This window comes from Mytilus galloprovincialis, chromosome 14 (assembly GCF_965363235.1).
Source record: "Mytilus galloprovincialis chromosome 14, xbMytGall1.hap1.1, whole genome shotgun sequence".
NCBI lineage: Eukaryota > Metazoa > Mollusca > Bivalvia > Mytilida > Mytilidae > Mytilus > Mytilus galloprovincialis.
Window position 1 is genome coordinate 57,462,953 of NC_134851.1, and position 23,605 is coordinate 57,486,557.

The window sequence follows — 23,605 nt, forward strand, 5'->3', positions numbered from 1 at the left end:
ACAGGGTTGAAATGATCTTGTTCTTTTTTCATAGATTATACATGTCATTGATAATGAGATTCCTATAGTGAAACCTTTCCTCCAATGTTTAATTATAAAATCAACCATGATTAGGAAAAATAAAGGCAACAGTAGTATACCGCTGTTCGAAATTCATCAATCGATTGAGAAAACAAACACATCTGGGTAACAAACTAAAGCTGAGGGAAACACATTAAATATAAGAGAAGAACTACGACACAACAGAAACACAACATTAACATGTAACACAAACACAAAATGAACTATAATAGTCATTTTCCTGACTTTGTACATGGCATTTTAAGATAAAAAATGGTGGGTTGAACCATTCGAGACGGCACAAGAAGGGCAAAAGATACCACAGACAGTCAAACTCATAGATTGAAAATAAACTAACAACGCCATGGTTATATTAGAAAGAGAGAATCAGACATATGATTGTATATGTATTTGAAAAACGCATTGATAATTCATGTACTAAACAGTATACATTTGACAGGAAAGAAATATACATACAGTATATAAAGAGATAATATCTTACCAATGTTTGTGAAAGTTATTTCAAGAATGTTTCTTAAATTGAAGTTTCTTATCTTAGATTTCAAGAGAAGTTCAAAAAGAATTCGGTAAGTGAACATTACTAATCCTTAAATCGTTTAGAAATAATTCAGAACAATAAAATTGAGAATGGAAATGGAATATCAAAGAGAAAACAACCCTACCATAGAACAGACAACAGCAGAAGGTCACCAACAGGTCTTCAATGCAGCAAAAATACCCGCACCTGGAGGTGTCCTTTAGCTGTCTCCTTAAAAAATATTTATACTAGTTCAGAGATAATGAACGCAATACTAAACTCCAAATTGTACTCGAGAAACTAAAATTAAAAATAATACAAGACTAACAAAGGCCTGAGGCTCCTGACTTGGCACAGGCACAAAAAATGCGGCGGGGCTTAACACGTTCATGAGACCTAAACCCTCCCCCACACCTCTAGCCAATGAAGAAAGGTAAAACTCATCAAAGATACAAGGAATAAGTAGACATGCCTTTTCTGTACTAAAGACCTTCATTGACGCTTGAATTAAATTCAAAAATATAAAAAGAAACAGACAAATGACAAGTATTGGGGACCTACATTTTTGAAAGGTTCTGATAAGCATTTCAAAACTTATAAGCTTGTTACTTGAGCTACTGCCCTTCAAATACAATTGTGGCAATGTTTGTGTTTGTTCACTTATTACATGTATTGTGTTGAAAGGAATACTAGATAAAATGAAAGACTGTGAATTTATTACTATTAAATCAAAAGTGTTACTAATTTACATAGATAGCATACGGAAAAGATGAACTATTAACATCAATGTTAAACTAAGATCAATTGTTTATAATTTAATTTTGGATGTAACGCGTCTTCTGATTGGCTGACGTTATTTTGTTATGAGCCCATAGACATAATTTAGTCATGTAACCGTGACGTCATCAACGTTTTTTCATGGTTTTCTACGGTTTAAAATGGAATTTAGAATTAAATTATAAGAAATGACAGAAAAAATATTACAGTCATTCCTTAAATAAACTATTACTATGTATTATGCAGACCATTACAAAATCACGGGAAGGCAGTACTATTTTATTTTGAAATAAAAAAGAGGTATATTTTTTTGAATGAACATATTTTAGACAAACCAAGAGACATGTTGCATCTTAGACCATTAGGTTCAAGTGTACAACAACTGCCAGATCATATAGGTAATCAAACTTATCAGCTTGGAATAGAACTTGGACTTAAAGTGGTTGAGATGCAACAGATTGAAAGAAACCATGTTACAAATCTTCGTAGCCAAACAGAGGCGGTCCTGAACCATTGGAGGAAACTTCCAGAAGCTACATATGAAGTTTTATTCAAAGCTCTCCAACGCCTTGAATTAAGTAGTGTTTTACCATACATAACATATGGAGTAGGATTACCGGAACAAGCGGAAGGTACGGACAGTCTAAATAATAATCCATTAGTCTGATATCACTTTTTTACATGAACTATTATTACATTTAAGAGTCAGCTATCTGTTCGCGTAAACTTACATTCCTTCCAATAATGTACCACTTAAAATCTACTGTCATGTGAGATACTGGTCACAATCATATAATTAGTCTCTAGTATTTTGTTACCGCCATTATTTTTAACAAAATTCACAAATAAGTGTTATAGCTAACTGTATAACCCTTTTTAAATAAAGAGTTATTATTATTATTATTATTATCATTATTAATGACACATTTGAAAATAATGATCAAACAAATGTTACAACTCCATAAGGGAAATTTGGTTTTATATAAACCTACAGTTAGGTGCAGCATAGCATGTAAAGATTAAACGGCGATAATTCACAGGCATTTTGTGTAAAGGCTTCTGCTTTAAAGTGATAACAGCACGTGGTTTTTTTTTTAAATTTTGTTGTGATTGGACTCGTGTTTCAGTGGTTATCTGAATAATGATATCAGACCAAGTTGAAAAAAATACAAAATTTTAAATCATTTTAATTCTGATACTAATAACAATATAATCAAATATAATCTATATTTCCTAATACAGAGAGAATCATACAGGACATAGATATCAGCCAGACTTTAGATTATATGATGTCACATTTAGTGATATCATCTGATGATAGACGCAGCATTGAGCAGCACGTTAGACAAGATGATCAGAATAAAGCATTGCTTGAAATAGTAAATAAAAGGGGAGAGTCCACTTATACCGTGTTCGTTGATGCACTCCGGAAAAGTGGATACACAGATTTAGCAGATGAATTAAAATATAATTCACAGGTAGAAGTCTCAAGTGAAGCATTAGAACCTCAAAATAAAGGTATGAGCTGTCTTTTATATGAAAATACACAAATAGCAGTCTTTGTATTGCATTGATGTTCTTGTTACATTTCAAATTAAAAAACGATTTTATATTTGTTTGTTAAAGTGAAAGTACCGAAGGTACAATCAATCATTAAGGTGATGGTAGACTAGAGATAATCCATGGCGCAAAAGAAAAAAAAAGCAACAGTTTTTTTTTAACATAACATATGCAAAAAAAAACAATGCAAAAACCCACAAAATAAATGTGGCAATGATAGTCTCATATAGGCTGACCCTACAATTCTTGTGACACCGTTGTTAATGTTAGGGGTTTGTATTCTTGGTTTGGATTTTCGTTTTGTCGTTGATATAATTACAATGTTAACCTGGATGATTTCCCTCAAACTTTTCTACTCGAATTTTCCAAAATAATTTACGACTTCTGCGGTCATGCTCTAAGATATCCCGTGAAATTCTCGTTGTTTATTCTTATAACACATGTATTTAAAGTGATAATAAAAACTTCTAATCAATAAATTGTAGGATTGTCCGACTGGACTGTTCCTGTTTATAGAGTTCGTCTACAGAAGAACTATTCAAATATCGTTCACTGTATAAATCATGAAAAAATAGTAGATCATTTAATATCATGTGATATATTGACAATAGCTGATAGTCAAATGATAAATGCCTGTCCAGCACAAATACAAAAGAACAGAAAACTAATGGACATTCTATTGCATGGGAGTGAAAAGGGATTTATTGAATTTCTAAAAGCTTTACGAGAAGACTCTGTTACTACTGAACTGGCAGATGAAATAGAAAGCACATTGGTTACAAGCAGAAATATATCAACCATTCATAGTTGCTACAAATAAACTGGAAGTAGGTTATACGTACATAGATCCTATATCTTAAAATCTGAAGATCTTTCTGTGTATACTAATTTGAAAAACAGAAATTACTATTGATTTGATATTTTGTGCTGTATATTACTTAGATCCTGTATCTTAAGATCTGAAGATATTTCTGTGTATACTAAGATATTATAAATAACCTGTGTATAAAATGATTTGAAAAACAGAAATTACTATTGATTTGATATTTGGTGCTTTATATTTTTTTTTGGTGAAGATATATATTTTTAATTCTACTAAAAATTTGTTGTCAAAGAGCTGTTTAAGAAAATTAAAAAGACAATAGCAACACTAAAAAACCTTCAAAAAGACCAACACCAGTCAACCATACACTTGACACAAAATAAAGGTTGATTAACACGATTGACTTTATATCATCCCATTCCTTATAGAAACAATTACATTCTCTTTAATATGGTTATTGTTAACACTGTACCAAGTGTGATACGAATCAGTGATATGTGATATGATAAATACCTCTATTTGCTTGGATAATCCATCATCATGAAACAATATTACGATAGTTCAATCTGTTTTTATATGGTCACTGCTAACGTTCAAAGTCAAAACGATTTATATTACCTTAAAGTTTATAAAAAACGAATGTGTGATTTCTTCAATAATTTACAAATTACTTACATTTTTCACATTAAAATCTAATCCATTTTTTAATTTTTATAACATTCCGAAGGGAAAATTAAACAAATGTGAGGTTTTAAAGTGTGATGCTGCAAAATGACATACGACACCATGCTGGTATTTTTTATTAAGAATGAAGAGATTGTTGACAAGAAATGGATTAAATTTTATTATTATAAGAATGAGACCTAATTTGATCTCAACGACCAGTATTTAATCTAAATATAAAACTTGTAACAGACTCATAATATTGAAACTGAATATCTCATAGTGATAACAAATCGGCCTTCGTTATGAAATATATAATAAAAGATTTTTTTTTTTTTCAATGTCTGTGATTAGATATGTCTATGTTTTTCAGAGACAGCATAAAATTCCTGAGACGGAATTCAAGAAATCTTGCTAGTATCACACCATTGACACGTGTGATCTCGTTTTCAATATCAACAACGTATCATGCTTAGCAACCACATAACAGGGAAGAATATGTTTGGCAGAAGATGAAAAAAAAAATCATTCTCACTTGAGTCTATGTAAATCCATATATATTAACAACTCAATATCTTATTGTTTTCTAAAATTGTGTGGTTTTTGCTTTTTAACTGATAAAACTATGTAAATATTTATCTATATTTTATGTTAATTTTTTGTACAGATATTAGGGTAACAAATTATTATCGACTGATTTAAATTGTATTTATCATAACTACTTTATATGTTATCTTTTTTTTTCTCATAGATAATTTGATATTAATCTAAGTTTGTAAACTATTCGGTACTGGTTTTAACATTTTGTGATATGTTGTAGATTATCTAAGAATATATAATGCAACATAACATTATGATGATATAAAGTCAAGTAGTATTCTGTTGATTTAAATGAAAACAATTAGTAGTATGTATGATAGCTTAAAAAGACAATACATGAACTAGATTTACAACTTTATATTGATTTTAGGTTGTGCTACCTACGTTGTGTGGATGTATATGTAAGATGCCTAAAGAAACAACTTATTCATTTGAATTAATTTTTATCTTGATGTAAGGGTCTGTTACCTGCGCTGTGTGGATGTATATTTAAGATACCTAAAGAAACAACACATTCATTTAACTTAATTTTTATCTTGATGTAAGGGTCCGTTACCTGCGCTGTGTGGATGTATATGTAAGATACCTAAAGAAACAACACATTCATTTAACTTAATTTTTATCTTGATTTAAGGGTCTGTTACCTGCGCTGTGTGGATGTATATGTAAGATACCTAAAGAAACAACATATTCATTTAACTTAATTTTTATCTTGATTTCAGGGTTTGTTACCTGCGCTGTGTGGATGTATATGTAAGATACCTAAAGAAACAACTTATTCATTTAAATTATTTTTATCTTGATGTAAGGGTCTGTTACCTACGTTGTGTGGATGCATATGTAAGATCCTATAGTAACAACACATGCATTTAACTTAATTTTTATCTTGATTTCAGAGTTTGTTACCTGCGTTGTGTGGATGTATATGTAAGATACCTAAAGAAACAACTTATTCATTTAAATTAATTTTTATCTTGATTTCAGGGTATGTTACCTGCGCTGTGTGGATGTATATGTAAGATACCTAAAGAAACCAACACATTCATTTAACTTAATTTGTATCTTGATATCAGTTTTTTTTTACCTAGTACGCTGTGTAGATGCATATGTATGATACCTAAATGAACAACACATTCGTTTGACTGCAATTCTATATTTATTGCAGGCATTGTTGCCTGCCCTGTGTGGATGTTTATTTATGATACCTAAAGAAACAACAAGTTTATTTGACTTTTTATATTGATTACAGAGTTTATTGCCTGTGCTTTGTGGTTGCATGGTGATACTTAAAGAACCAACAACTTCAGTTGTCTTATTTTTTATATTGATATCAGGGTTTGTTGACTGCACTGCAAAGATGCTAGTGTATGATATAGGGATTACAAATTAGTTTGACTTAAATTCTATGTTTATTGTAGGGCTTGTTGCCTGCCCTGTTAGATGCTTATTTATGATACCTTAAGAAACAACAAATACATTTGACTTACATATTTATATTGATTGCAGAGTGTGTATCCTGCGGTGTGTGGATGCAATATAACGTGTCTTAGTGATCTGATTTATGTGCCCTTGTATTTTACAGTAATATGTTTTTGTTTATGGTAGAGATATCTTTATTTATCATTATTCCGTTTACACGTTTGATTCTGTCATATTCGGTATATGTCTGTTGCTAGTAAGAAGACCCTAAATCAAAACAAAATCGAACCGTTTTCCTGTATAACATTTTTTTTTTATTGTTTTGAACATACATCTGGCCGGTAGTTATGTAGTTTTATAAACGTGATTTAAATTGTTCTTGTCAGCCTATATATTGCTCCTTGTTGAAGAACGTTTGTTAACCAATATATGCTAACTGTTACGTCATTTGACCTGTATTGTAGAGATATCTTATTGATAATCTTATCACATCTTATTCTTTTTATATTAAATCAATCAAATTCATGAAAGAAACAAATGTTTCTAAACTTTAAAAGTTAGAAATACACAAAGGGGTATAAAGTGTGGCGGAAGAAAACACAAAAAGTAGGAGAAATTTCATAATGAAATCAAAGGAAAAAAGTTAATTTTAATCTTAGGAAATTTTATTTAATTAGACTGCATCCTATTTTTCTGAAACAAAAATAACAGCCAATGTTTTCAATTAGTTTCGGTTGTCTTTTTATAGTAAGACAACTGATTTATTTTTGTCATTTACATGGAAAAATAGCCGGAAATTTATCATTTAAATACTCTTTGTAAATGTTCATGATAAGTATTGGATAGCAAACATGACAACATTGGGGGAACGCATTTTCCATTATATCCTAGAACATATTTTCCAATTTCAACAAACTTGACAGAAATGATGTTATTGGAAGTTTCCATAGACAATAACAATCACAACCAAGGAGTAAACAAAGACTCACACTACCAAGGGACATTTACATCAACAGTTATATATAACAAATAAGAAACAGTACGAACTCCTTTAAAAAACGGGAGTGTTATCAGGTGGTCTGGAAGGGTAATCATTCCCTGCACCGTATATGGCACTCGTCCCGTAATTTCTTTGTTATGATTATCATTTGGTTCTGATGAGTTGCAGACCACGAACATCAGAGACAATCTTTTGTATGAACAGACGAAGAACGCCATCACCAGAGGCATATTTAAATTATGATTGAAAAAAATCCGTCAATTAGAGGAAATATGTTTTTCCATTATAATAAGATTTTGACCAACAGATGCATTCATTAATTCTTATAGATGAGGACTGCTAGTACCTGAGACAGTTTTTTAATACTTATTGATGAACAACCGAAACACTAAGGGCAACCTTTAATTATAATATATGATGGCTATAACCACCTGATACAATTTTGTTCGCGCCTACGACTTCTGTTGCAGAAAGCGGGACATAGTGTTAGCGAATAACTATTTAAATGATTCATATCTAAGAAATAAGAAGATATTGATACACCATACTTTGTATATAAATGCCTGATGTTATGAAGTTTCCGTCTGACAAATGTCCATTGTCCTTTACCTCATTACATGGTTCAGTGACTACTTAAAAATATTTTTTTTTGATTTTTTGTTATGTTAATTTCTCTCTATAATCATAAGTAATAGGATAACTAATTTAGTATGTGAGTACTTTGCAAAGTCCTGTTGCCTGTCAGACTGTTTTCATCGGACCTCAACCTTATTTCATGGATGAGTGAACAAGGTTAAGTTATTGTGGTCAAGTCCATCATATACTATAAGTAATATGTCTACTATAGTTTGATGTATGGAATAATATAATGAGTATATTAAGTTATATCGGCAGGTATCATCTGAACTTGACCTAACTTTCATTGTGCAGTGATTAAAGAAAAAAATGTTTTTACTTAAATATAAGCAAAAGACAACTTTACTAGGTGTATGAAATCATTTTATAACATGTATAGGGTGTATATGCCTGTCTGGCTTGTAATATCATACCGTGACCTAGTTTCCATGATGAATTGATCACTGTTAAGGTATCATGGTTTAGATACTGTAAGCAAAAGGTCAACGATATGTAATGCACAGATTGATTGAACGCGGAACTTGTCAGTCTGTCATAGTTCATCTTATTTTGGCCTCATTTGCATGGTTCAGTAGTCAATATTAAGTTTATTTTCGATCTATGAGTTGGACTGTCACTCTGGTAACTTTTACCCCTATTTTTTGTTCTCTTTTTTCATTCTTTTAAGTTTACCGGTACTTTGACTTATAACCTGTATTTAGATAACATATAAGAATTAAACAGGCTCATTTTGGTGTCTTTTTCAATTTTTTGATACGAGTGCACATGTTTTTTTTATAAGAGTTATAAATAACCACCATTTGAAAAAAGTGTTTTCTACAAGTTGCGTTATACATGTTATAGTGAATTGTGTAAATATATATTCTACATTATTTTTTTTTAATCAGATATGAATGTGTTATAATGAAATTTGTATATGTACAGTCTTAAGTATATGTTTTCTGTTGCCATATATGAATTACAAGTATTCCTACCAGTTGTGTAAAAATGAATTGTGTATGTATGTATTTAGGTTCATTCTGTGGTGTAGTTGTTTAACACATTAATCTCATGTTCAAACCTTCATTAAGTATTTTCCTGATCAAGAGACAATATAAAACTGTAAAATGCAATATCTATTAGTGATGTTGTTTTCTTTCTTTTCCGTATTGTTACGGCCAGATATTACCTTTAAATTGTAGCCAACAAAAGACACAAATCAATAATAAAATTTAACAATATTAATTATACAAAAGTTTACAAGAAGTATTACACAAATATTACTGTCAACTTAACTGTCAAAATATGAGTCCAATCTTTTATCTTTATCTGTATCCGGCTATCTTTCGGAATCCAATCTGAATAGTACATTCACTACTACGGTCACAATCCAGTATGATGTTGTTTATAGAATAAAAGTGTCAATCCAAATGCTATGCATATTAATTTCTATCGATGTCTTAGTCTAAGTGTGAGTGTGAGAGTAACTTTGGTGTTTGTATATATATAGTTGTTACGGAAAATTTTAGAACACTCTACAATGGAACGTCCTAGAAAGTTAAAACGGAAGTTTCTAGTAAAATGTAGAAGTTTATATAACACATCTTTTATTAGGATCATTCTGGAATCATTATGTAAGTCAAATGGAAAGTTCCAATCATTCTGTGATTGTGCCAGTGATTTCTAAACTGCACAGTTCTAAGATTATTCTGTAAACAACTATCAGGCCACACAACACAAATCAGGCCAACATAAAACAATACAATAATTACAATATCATAACAGTATTTTACTGATAGATGCCATTCTTTGCAGTTAACATTATGAGTTGCGGTCTACTGCTAGAGTTTTTCAGACATCTATAACTTTTTTAATGTAGCATGGAATTTTACAAAACTTGGACCATTACTTTTTCTAATAGAAAACAAAATATATTCCGAGCAAAATTTTTTACTATTCCGTATTTCTTTGGTCAGTGTATACGATAGATAAGAAAGGGTATATCCATCCATGACACAAAATCAATATGTGCACAGCAAAAAACAACCCCCTCAATGTCACACTGTGGAAGTAACAAAAACTGACCTCTCTGCAAGTTTTAAGATGGCCTCTAGCACCGCTGTGAGCGGAATACTTTGCAGTCAAACGATTACGCCTCAACAATGATTTGAAGAACACAACAATGGAGGAATAGTAAGAAAATAAACCTGTCTAAAATCAAACACATTATGTCCTAATTTAGCCTGACTAACACAATGAAGACATCTTAATTGATATAACAATTTATGCAACCTTTATCGGCATCGACATAAATACTATACAATTTGACAGGAAATAATGTTATATTTGGTAAATGATAAGGGTAGACTCTGTAAGATGTTCCACCACCAACTAGGGCACACAAAAAGAACATAATAGAAAGAAGTACTACATGTACTAGTACATATTAAAAAGAACATAGTAGAAAGTAGTACTTGTACATATTAAAAACAAAATAGTTCCTACTCATTGATGAAGATATCAAACTTTTTCCCACCGAGGGTAAATTTTACGTTGTGATTGGTTTAACGCCGTCGCGTGGTGACCCCCTATGAGACTGTAGTACGTGTACATATTAAAAACAAATTAGTTCCTACTCGTAGGTGTAGATATCAAACTATGTAGAATATAAAATTGAGAATGTATTTTAGTAATTAAGGTATCAAATAAAAAATGAAGGACTAATGACCTTCGTCTGACATCTTTTTACTGACAATTTTTAAATACAAGTGAGGGCATAAATAGGCTGTTTCTCAGAAATTAACCTGTTTTTGTCTTTCCGAAGTTTCGGAAACCAGTATATTGACTCCTATCCCCATATATGTTTCAAAGCAAACATAAAACGAAGAATGCATAACAGATGTGACCCGTCTTACGAAACAATTGTATTATTTTTCATAACTTGGCGGTCATGCAACAGTTTTAACGTATATAAAGAGCAAATAGCTATTTACACTTACCTCAGGTTACGTTTAGACTGGATTACAATTTGTTAGACATCAATATGTATGTCATATTCATAGAATTTGTAAAAGCTTCAATATGGTTAGGAGAGAAATTATTGTTGTCCTTTGCATTTATCATATGTCTGGAATGAATTTTTTTCTAATTCTTACTCGATTTACCCTTTTCCTGACCTGTTGATTATTTTTATTTAATCAACGTGTGGTTCGTTTGATCTCAGTTGTTCATCGGTCAAAACTAGATTTTGACGTCAAATTTTCTTGCTTTCCTCTGAAACTCCTTTTGTGACGTCATGAAAAAAGGCGACCATGCCTGATGACGTCACATAGAAAGAATACATCTTTTGCGGGCTGTTCGAAAAGAAGGATTTAGATTGTCTGCATACCGTCTTAAATCATTAGAGACACATATTCCACCACCAAATCTCGTGCAATACGATATTTATCCACTCTCGACAGTTAAATTTTAAATATTTAACTGTCTCGAGTGGATAAATATCGTATTGCACTCGATGCAGTGGAAGAATCCCTATGTATTTGTCAAAATTTGGTTTAAACCTTCCTGGAATGTTATTACACTTAGTTATACTTATCGTCAGGATCAAGAAATGGCATTAGACGAACAAGTTTGATTTGTTTATAATTTTCTGTAGTTAACTGATATATAAACTTTGACAAGTCCCCCATTTTCATTCTCAGCTTCATCGTTCTTATGTTGTGCTGTTTGGCCGCTGACTATATATAAGATAAGAAGGGTTGAGTGCTCACACAGACATTATAGTCCCAAGCCAGTATATTTTTTTAGTGGTTGCTATTTGTTGAAATCTATCATATTTGATTTTTTTGTTCATTGTTTTGTAGTTAAGAAGGTTCGTCATTTCAGTTTGAATTTTGTTTCATTTTGAAAGGTCAATGCTTATAGCTGCTTACGTAAAGATATTTGTATTCTTATTTTTGTTAGCTGAACCTATAGCTGCTTAAATCCATTTTGAAATTTCTATATAATTGTACCTTTCTTGTACCATTGGCATTTATACCAAATTACCTTTTTTTATATGAGGTGTGTTTGCTGTGAACAATGCAGTTGACCCTGACAGTAGGAACGACATTGTATAACATGCTCATCATTCATCAAATGTTCATATATATTGTGATTATGTATAAAAGAATGTTATACTGAATAAACCATTTTGAAATACGTACATGTTTGCATATATATTTTATATTAAGATGTTTTATATCGCTGGTGATGAAAATCTTATAATACTAATACGGCAGCGGCAGCCCCAGCCCAAACTTTTTGTATACATCTTTTTATAAGTTAAAAGGAAGAAGACTAGATTTCATCATGCCTTTTATATGGATGCAATGTGTATGTCCGTCATATGTCCTTTATCCTTCATGGTGTATGGACTGCTTACAATATTGTCATGTCATGAAGAGCTCTCACTTGTGAGTAATATAATATTTGGTAAATGGAATCCTTGCTAGGTCTACTTGTCTCTCGGACTGAAGTCACCTGACCTTGAACTCATTTCTTGGATGATTGATCTAGTTGTGTTTTCGGGTCATTTCTGGGAATGAATTAACTGTAAGGGTTGATAACAACCAACACCAGAGGCACATTCAAATTATTAATACTGAAGAATAAAGGCAACAGTAGTATACCGCTGTTCAAACTCATAAATCCATGGACAAAAAACAAAATCGAGGTAACAAACTAAAACTGAGGGAAACGCATTAAATATAAGAGGAGAACAACGACACAACGTTAAAATGTAACACACACAGAAACGAACTATAATATAACAATGACCATATTCCTGACTTGGTACAGGACATTTTTAAAGAAAAAAATGGCGGGTTGAACCTGGTTTTGTGGCATGCCAAACCTCCCCTTTCATAGCCATGTGAAATATAACATTAAAATGACAACTCAACACCACAGGACTACAAAATAAATAAATTGGAGAATACAATTGACAAAGAAACACACGAACAACAGCCAACAAAAGGCAACAAGTTGATAATTTTTTAATACGTCAGAAGTGCATTTTATCCACACAAGATCCACCAGTGACGCCCAGATAAAAACGTTTGAAAGCCGAAACAAGCACAAAGTCGGACAGCATCGAGGACCAAAAGATAAAAAAAAAGAACTCGTTGATTGAAATAAAAAAAAACACAACAACTAAAGCAAACCACTAGAGGCAATCTGTAATTCAAAAAGATAAAAACGCGTGATCATTAGTGGCAATAAACCTAATATATATAACATACAACAGCCATCGGAGGCAAGATGCTATGTTAATTGTTGAGCAAAAGGACCAACAGATGCAATCTGTAATAAAATTATGGATAGTTTTTAGTGGTCTATTTAAAGTCAATAGGACTGCATTGAATAGAATAAGGATATTTAATCTTCATTTAAAAGAAGTTATATCCCGTTCTTTTCCTTTAAAATGTTAAGGGAACAGTCAATTGTTCTTACATGTATGTATATGGTATGAAAGAAGGACGAAAGATACCAGAGGGATAGTGAAACTTATAGATCGAAAACAAACTGACAACGTTATGGCTGAAAATAAAAAGACAAATAATAGTACAGAAGACAAAACATATAAAACTAAAGACTTAGCAGCACGAACCCCGGGAAAAACTGGGGGTGATCTCAGGTGCTCCGGAAGGGGTAATAAGATCCTGCTCTACATGTGACACCCGTTGTGTTGCTAATGTTATTACAAATCTGGTAAATAATTCATTACCACCAAACAATGATGATGCCGTTGCATTTGTGAAATAAAATCTCCTATTGACATAGTTGATATAGCGGCTCCTTCCTAAAACGTATTGCTGAGTAAGTACCTTATGCAGCTCAACCTACATATAAGCAATCATAACAAAGTAAGGCCATGGAGGAATAATCGAAAACGACGACTGTATCTAGTGCAGTAAACTTTATTAAATCGCAGACTGATTGAATCAAAGAGAACAGTTCAGACATGGATTATTATAAACCTTTGACAGATAATTCTTAGAGAATAAAAAAAAAATTCCGATGAAAGTGGTTGATTTTTTTTATTCTTCAATATTAGTTTACTCATAAATGGCTTTTTTTTTTGCCTTCATCAACACACCAGCAGCAACAAAATACAGACCGTTTTCCAAAAAGTTTGCATACTTGGTAGAATTCATTGGTCACAATTGTTTCTTGACTTCATACTACGTCGTTATTGAAATTTCTAAATTGTTTTAGGAGTTTCCTGAAGTGTTTTGTTGATTATTCTTATTGACCTATTTTATCAATTTTTTCGTAAGAAAACTGACATCACAGATCTTTTGATAAAGCACTTCGACAACTTTTTTATTAGATGAAAATAATACACCTGAGCAATATCTGTTGACAATCACAAAGGTTTCCGTAAAATATTTACGTCATAATACAAAAGTCGCGAAAATACATCGCTCGCGAAAGTTATAACGCTACAACATCAACCTGTAAATTCAAGCTTCCAATGCAATTACCCCAATTATCGAAAAATATGGGATTTAAACCCTTCCGTGTGTACATGTTAACCTCAACTTTAATTGAATAAATAAGTTACATGGATACAAAAATAGTTACCATAAAATCACATTGTTTTCTTCGTGCATGCAATGATGTTATCCTAGCAAATGGCACATGGGTGTGCAGTTATGAATGATAAAGTTTGAAAGACATAGCAAATGAGCTTTATAAATATGAAGAGAGAAGAAAGAAAAGAGTAGTCGGACATTGATTTATATTCATGATGATATTATTACAGTAGTCGGTGAGGATACTAAGGGAACAACAGCAGCCTTAAAATAAAGAAAGCAGAAAACAATGTATCTTATACTTACTCAGTGTATTTTTTCCTTACCTGTTGCTGATATTTTTTATCGTCTTGTGTTTGTTTAGTGTCAGTTCTTCATTGGTCTGCCGTTGGTTATATGAGGTTATATGTTCTTGCTTGCCTGTAAATTACTGTCAATTTTTAACGTTATCTTTTTTAGGTGAAGAAAGTTGCTTACATCAGTGTACATGTTGTTAACTTCGATTCCTTTATAAGAATATAGAATTTTTTAGGAATGTTATGTTGTCAACAAGTAATGGAATCGATTAACTGGTTTAAAAAAACCGGGAAAAGCTACATCACAAATCATACTGACTAAACTATATATCGGAGAAATGTAATATTAAATCCCTTGTCCATTGATGTAATGACTCAAACAGTAAATTAAGAAAATAAACAGACAGTGACAAAACAAATAGTTCTCATGTAATGTTCCACTAGTGCACGATGACGAAACGAAAGAAGGTCATCAACTCTAATAAATATTTCCGCTGTTGATTAGTCATCAATATATGAGGTGAAAAAGAATCCGTGTTACTAAATAAAATTGCGGAAAACACATCCACTCAAAGACTAAACCATGGAACATCAGAAACACTGACCTGCAACAAGAACAAGTATTCATATAAACGGACTATTTGATATTAATTGCAATATTCCTGACAGTAAAAAGTAAACTTATAAAAAAAAAATCAACATGAAAAGATCCAAAGCAGATGACAATACCAAAAGCTCAAACATATCAAAATGGTTAAAAACTTTCATTTTCCTGATATTTTTCAAAATTATTTATAGCTTGATTAACCTCATACCTATATGAAAGTCGCACACAATTCCATTGTTTTGAATACGATGGACGAATAAAACAAACAGACACAATAGATAAAAATGTCAAAAGTAGGGGTACAACAGTCATCTTTGTGTTATAATCTTGAAAACTAAAAAAAGAAAAAAATACGTCAACAAAGCAAAACACAATAACATATAGACAAAGCACATAATCAATTCAATTCGAATAGCCAACTCACTATATTTTTACAACATGTGACACAACATAACAATATGAAAATTCTTAATATCACAAGGTCATTAATATGCATAATAAGGGTCCACCGTTTTCAGTTCTATAGAATGTTTTAAAAATATCTGGTCATATTTACATATAGGGTGATCTTGGGTATGTAATTCAAATCTGTGAAGTGCCTTGACAAAAACGACAGACACGGATACAAACAACACAATGAAGGGATTAAAAGCACAGAGCTACGTTAAATGGACATTACTATATATTGAGAAAAGACTAAATAATAAAAGTAAGTAATAGTAAAAGTTCAATGATAAGTAAATATTGATATTAAAAGACATCCGAACAAACAGGGGTTTTCAGATCCCGGAGCCCGAAGTGCGAGGGGATTTGAACAGCCCTTTTTGTGAGGAGGTCTTTTAATGTCAATTTTTACTTAATCATTGAATTTTTACTGACTTACAAACCGTCAAAAATAAAAGAAAAGTACATAAAAAGCACTTGCAGAAACGTAATTCCCCTGAACTCGACGAGTCTAAGTATGTTCAACTTAAATGATAGTTAAACAGTACTCAAACTGATATATACAATTAACAGTTACCTAATCGAAATGCAAACGGACCGATTAAATGGCATTACATCATATAATATTTATTTATGATAAAAAAAATTAGCATCTAAATAAGATAGTTTTACAAAATTAGGCGGTACATTTATATGTTTTTATCCAACTTTTCAAAATAACGATTTTTCATTTAATAAATCAGGCAATCAAAACCCATACAGACCTCATTTATAACTGACCAATGAATATTATGCCCAACAACTTCATGCTTTATATACTTGATGTGTTTGATCTGTCAGTTATCATGAAATAGGTTCGTAAAGATCAGACCTTAGAAAACAGTAAGTAAACTCTTCCAATAATTAGCTTTTTAAACAACTTGTTTCAGAAGATCTAATCGGACAGACCTAGATGCATAATGTCCTTCACAATATTCATCCGGTAAATGTTCCTTTTGTTTCTGATTTGGTAATTTTCCTACATTACGTTACATGAGAATGCAAACTAATTAGTTTTGTCTATTCAGTCCAATTAATTAATTGTTCTTGCTTTATTTGTGTTTAAAAAAAAAAAATATGCATGCAAACTTCAACGAAAAAAACCGTATTAAACTAGGGCCGAATTTCTTTCTAACCAAAATTTTGTTAACGTCGTGTCGCGTTTGTTGTTGTTTTCTAAACTCTACAAAAGTAGAAAAGCAAATGCATCGTTTAATAAGTCTTTACTGACCCTGTTTGAACTTTCAATAATGCATTCAATTGTTGTTGGTAAACAGACTTTTTACAAATACTTCGTTTAATCAGGTTGAAGTAAGAAACAAATGTAGCGTTCGTACTAACAAACGACAAACTACAAACTGCAGACGCACTTTAACGTTTGCATAGTTTGTCAAAGTTTATGTAAACTTTGCAAACGTATGTTTGAAAGAAATGATCAAAACATGTGCGCGCTTAGCCGTTTGCATCGTTTGTGTTAGAAAGAAATGCACTCCTAGTCGTCCGTTATTACCTTTTCATGTCTAAATGAAGCAAAAACACCTGAAAAAACTTTAATCTTTCTTAGTTTTATCCTTGCCTGACAAAAAAAAATCATATGTTATAAATCGTATTTTAAAAAACAGAAGAAAAGAACCATAGTAAAAAAATATTTAAAACTTTTAAATAAGCAGTTAGTTATGTGATAAAATAAATATAACCCCCATCCCGAAAAAAAAATACATAGAAATTTAAATGGAAATTGTAGATCTTGTCTTTGTGTGCTAAGTACTAGTACAGAGAAATCAATTAAGTTGATTGATTGTTGTTTGCTTTACGTCCAGTAGCAAATACTTCATGCCTGTTCATGACTATAACACATACATTTTAAATACAAAAGGTCGGTCGTACAATAGGAGGTCGACAGTGAGGTTGTACGTGAAACTTTAAAATACCACTGGAAAATGAAAGTATATTGAATAAGGACAGAAGTTAAGACTTGAAACAGCTGGCAATATTCGGACCAATCGAATAATAGGTGTAAGAGTTTTTAATTTACCGAGAGCGTTGATCCTTAAAATCTACCCTGAAGCCGATCATCCATGTTTACGTGTAGTTTACAATATCATTTCACGCATCCAATTTAGGTTAGATACTTTTAGCTCGCTTTAGTAACTGTAAGAAATCTGTGAAACTGTATTGTGTATTGTACTTTAGTTTTTGGTATGATATTCTGTAATACCGATCACTACCGCTCTCCTGGTTGGTCTCGAGTGGGGGCGTTCGCCTCGAGAGCGGGAGGTCATTTGTTCGAATCCCGAACGGATCAAACAAAGACGTTAAAGACTGGCCGGCTCAGAGTCGGAAATGTGTCCGGGTCGACTTTCCTTCCTGTGAACTAATATCTTGTGAACTTACACGATAAAAAAAAACGACTCAGCTTGTCAGTCGTGAGTCTGGTAAAAAACGGGGTTAATACTCTTATTATATTTACATCTAATCTTCCTGAATATTAATTTTATTTGCCGCTGGTCGTCATCAATTATCATTATTTATTTTACCGTTTTATTATACAGTGAAGCGTTTTTCTTTTACTGGTTTATATTACAACTTCTTAAATTTTCACCGATCAAAATTAAAATATGGCAGGTGAAATTTTTTTACCAAACACTTGTGATTGTTGGGATATCTTTGACGGTAAATAATATTAAATCAAATGTGCCTTTTCGAATATATATATAATTTGACGGAAAATATTATTGAATTAACTCCGTATAACTATTATTTGGTCATGGGTCGGTTTTGAGCTTATTATTCTGTATACGCATCTTTCTTTAAAAAAAAGCCCGAATGTTGACTCTCAATATTTTTATTTATCTGTGTCTTTGGGTTGCTGTCGCATTAATGTATACCTTTATCTCTTTTTTTTCAAAACCAAATGATTCGCTTGGGTATAGAAATATTGACATCTCTGGACCTCACCCGTCCCACCGTATACCCTTGCTAAATGGGTGCGTTCGTTTGGCTTATTGGTTATATAAATACGGAGCTTTGTCCGATCAAAATATAATAGGAATGTATATCCGATGTCTGGTGCAGTGAAAATTTCACACTATCTTTACCTGAAACATTAGAGGGAAAGACGATCCACGCACGAGTTGAATGATTGAAATGTGTAAACATCAAGAAAGGTAAGCTTAATCTTTTCAAATAAGTCGCATGGCTGATTTTAACAACATTTTTTGTGACTTTCAACACTTCGGTGTTGACATGAATATCATTAATGTGGTCAATTTTATAAATTTCCTGTTTTCAAAACTTTGAATTTACCGAAAAACTAAGGATTTTCTTATCCCAGGCATAGATTACCTTAGCAGTATTTGGCACAACTTTTTGGACTTTTGGATCCTCAATGCTCTTCAATTTTTTTCTTGTTTGGCTTTATAAATATTTTGATATGAGCGTCACTGATGAGTCTGATGTAGACGAAACGCGCGTCTGGCGTACTAAATTATAATCCTGGTACCTTTGATAACTATTTACACCACTGGGTCGATGCCACTGCTGGTGGACGTTTCGTCCCCGAGGGTATCACCAGCCCAGTAGTCAACACTTCGGTGTTGACATGAATATCATTAATGTGGTCAATTTTATAAATTTCCTGTTTTCAAAACTTTGAATTTACCGAAAAACTAAGGATTTTCTTATCCCAGGCATAGATTACCTTAGCAGTATTTGGCACAACTTTTGGACTTTTGGATCTGCAATGCTCTTCAACTTTTTTCTTGTTTGGCTTTATAAATATTTTGATATGAGCGTCACTGATGAGTCTGATGTAGACGAAACGCGCGTCTGACGTACTTAATTATAATCCTTGTACCTTTGATAACTATTGCTAGAACAATAGTAAATGATTTTTTTTAACAAAACCGATCAACCAGACAATATAAAAAAAAATGAACCGCCCAAAATAAGTTGAAACTTTTATAAATTGTTGTCAACTTTTTTTATCATTTTTTTTTTGGCTTTTATGACAACTATTATACAAGTCTGAGATATAAATAAACTTGAAACAGCAAATGTTGTCACCTAGACAAGACAGCCGTCATTGTACGCTTCAATATATGAGTTATTGCCACTCAATGATGAATCTTTTTCTGTTCTAGTTCCTCCCCTATTAGTTTTGCTGGAAGTTATACAATGTAACCCCTGATGTGTACTACGACAACGTTTTTTTTTAATGTTAAAAAAAAGATTAAATGGAAAGAGAAAAATGACGGAAGAAATGCTAAGATTTACGCTTAAAAATTCAAATGTAAATAATAATGAAATATATAAAAATTGGAAAACTGTTTGAGACTATAATCAACTGAGGACAAATGGTGATACACTAAATGAAGCTGATTAATCTATTGCTCCTTTGTGTCCAGTGGAAAACATGTCATGCATATTCACGACTAAATTCAAAGTGGATCGATCTGAATCAAATGCTTACAAATTTAGAGTGGCTCTTTTTAAAATCAGGCAGAGCATTCGCTAGAGGTAAAACGTATGCCGTAATAGAATAGATTTGAACCATAATGATAGAACTCGTAAGTTAAGCTATTAGCCCTCCTCCCCACTTTTTTCTCCACGGTAGACGAACGCCATAAACAAAACGTCATGAATTTACAATCAATAACGGCCACTATAAGTAAATGAGATATGGACTTTTTTTTATAAATAAATTCCTATTGCAGCCAACATCTCCCGGTTCGGGACTGGTTATTTACAAAATACCGCCTGATTATTGATCGGAGATATTTAGGCAACCAAAAGCACCTTGAACCAAATTCTTAAATTGTTAATTAAGGTATTTTGCTGGGTGTTTTTTCCCGATCCTATTTCGGACCCCCTAATTTTAAGAGGGCGTATCTAATTAGTCATGCCCGAATAACTTTAAGTAAATTGAACCTCAACTTAAAGACCTACATCGGGTAAATAAGTTTGAGGTACAATAAGTAGACAATAGAAATCTTTTGTGAAATGAGATCGTCCCAGGTTTCTTAGATAATTATTTTGCGTTGAATAGCAATGAAAAATGCACGAGCAGGTTTGTAATAATCTACAAAGACAAATGAAAAAATATTATAACACATAATTAAGAAAATAATAAAAAATTCATTCGAATGTTAACTTAATCAATTAGCATGACCACACTTTGTATAAAATCAGATTTGGACAACATCTTTAGTAAACATAATTAAACTATTTGTAAAGATGCGTAAAAACATACATTTCATAAAAGAATTGTTTAGACAATTGTTAGCTGATCAAAGTTAATGATCATGTTTAACTTAACATTGAGTAAACGTAACGTAAAAGTGCAAGTCATTCACATTCAAAGCGTGGTCATTATTCAAGCAAAATGCAATCATAGAAGTTACTGGTTGTTTCAGACCTATATGGCTTTGTTGGTGCGGTTCATGAGTGTTTCTCGTTTCTTATTTTTTATATAGATTAGACCCTCGGTTTCCCGTTTGAATGGTTATAAATTTTGTTTTACTACAAGTCACACGAAGAAGGAAGTGATAAGATAAGCTTATCCCATTAATCCTCAGAGTAAACTTTATTTGAACATAAAAATAATATTTAAATTATTTTTTACAAAAGGTATATCCTAACTTGTAAATAAAAAAATGTAGGTCAAAAGATTACTGGAGTAACCAGTTAGTTAAAAATATCCAATTTGAAAACAATTATTATTTATCTTATATCAATTATCAAAACAGTTTTTACTGTTATATGCACACATATTGAACCATATGGAGTCTTTCACGAAAACGTGTGACGGTAAACTCTCGTGGATCATTTTTCATTATAAAACATTTCAAATTTGTTTTCTTTTTGTTTTGTTTGTTACAGTAGGCGACAATCTAGTTAAAATGTATTAATTATTCTTTCTTCATTGTTTCTACCTAGTAAGATTGTCATTCGTTGAAGCTGACCAAAATTAATTGAACATACTACAATGTCATTAGTGTAATGTAATAAAGAACTTGTGTATAATGAAAATGATCGCCTAGTAGTTCCCTCAGTTTTAGTTTGTTACCCCGATTTTGTTTTTGTCCATGGATTTATGAGTTTTGAACAGCGGTATACTACTGTTGCCTTTATTTATGACCTGAGTTTTCCCATCTATTTATAGAAAGAGGACAGTTTTTTTTTCTCGGTCTTGAATGACGGCTGATGTTACTGATGTATAATTAAAATGAATAAACTGTTGCTCTTTTTTCGTTTGTATGCATACGAAATAATAGGTGGTTCTGTGTTAAAATAGATAGGTATAACGTTTGAATGGTTGTGTCATTAGATATACCCGATAAGTTGATGAAATCAATACCTCTGTTAATATAATTAATTTTAAGAAAATGCCGTTTATGATCTTCAGGTTTATCGATACGCCTATGGCGACAAAAAGCTGAAATTATACGCGATTATTCATCTAGTGGCCTGAACAAAGATTGTTTCACACTCCAAGATAATATCATGTTATTTACTTATTGGTTTTTGACCCATTATGCATAACAATTGAAGGGTCCTCGGTGGCAAAATGGTCTAAGTAGTTCTGCTACTGTATTCACTAACCAGTCAATACTAATGTTGTGAGTTCGAACCCAGTTCGTGCGGGTCACTCGATTTTAATTGACAAGAATAGCCGGTTTAGCTATCGAATGTCTGTGGTTTTCCCCGGGCATTTCGATTTCCTCTACCTATAAAACATGACCACCACAACAAAGCCATAAGTGTACATTAAACTTGATACAAAACACCAATTATCAATCTATCATAACAACTGTTGCCTACCATTGGTTTTAAATATAGATAAATCAAGTGTATAATTCATACGATGCTTAATTTGCTAATTTCGAATGATACGTTTACCACGATACCTATTATTCTATTCCCTAATTCAACAATATTCATTAAATCAATAGAAGAAGTTTTAAATATGATCCCAATTCTTTGTCATTTAGACCCAGGGAATATGCTGTCGGCAGTCGTTTAATCCAAGAAATTTCGATAATTTTACTGGAATCTTTAAATTGTTTATTCGATTCCCCTTTCTGGTTCTGGATAGTTTCGAGTAGTTGGAATTTTAAAAATTAGATATTGTGATTGTGTGTAGCTTTATGTTGGTGAATCATACGTTTGAACTTCTTAGTCATTTGGAAACGGTATAGATGTTCCTGTGTATGAAACATTTCCGTTATATTTGTCCTATATTGTCTATAGTGGAACCAGTGTAACCAATGGTCTGTCTGAAATGGAACAAATACAATCAATGCCTGTCATGGAAAAAACGAAACCAATAGCCTCTTTGTAATGGACCAACTTCAATCAATAAATGCCTGCCGTGTAAAAAGTGTAACCAATTGCATGTCTGTGAGGAACATTTACAAAAGAGAGACGAAAGATACAAAAGGGACAGTCAAAATCATAAATAGAAAAAAAAACTGACAACGCCAAGGCTCAAAATGAATTATTGAACAGACAAACAATAATACTCACAACATAAAAAACTAAAGGATAAGCAACATGAACCCCATTAAAAAACTAGGCTAAATGAC

The 23,605-nt window shown here is 31.9% G+C and overlaps 1 protein-coding gene across 1 annotated transcript in view; it reads left to right on the top strand.

Annotated features, from left to right (window-relative positions):
- Window positions 1-12,259, top strand: part of LOC143059191 (uncharacterized) — a 34,462-nt gene extending 22,203 nt beyond the window's left edge. The window contains exons 10-14 of the mRNA XM_076232682.1: window positions 620-647; window positions 1,705-2,007; window positions 2,618-2,893; window positions 3,421-3,762; window positions 4,795-12,259. Of these exons, the coding sequence (XP_076088797.1) occupies window positions 620-647; window positions 1,705-2,007; window positions 2,618-2,893; window positions 3,421-3,755 (942 nt within the window). The 3' untranslated portion in view covers window positions 3,756-3,762; window positions 4,795-12,259. The remainder of the gene's footprint in view (window positions 1-619; window positions 648-1,704; window positions 2,008-2,617; window positions 2,894-3,420; window positions 3,763-4,794) is intronic.
- Window positions 12,260-23,605: the final 11,346 nt, after the last annotated feature.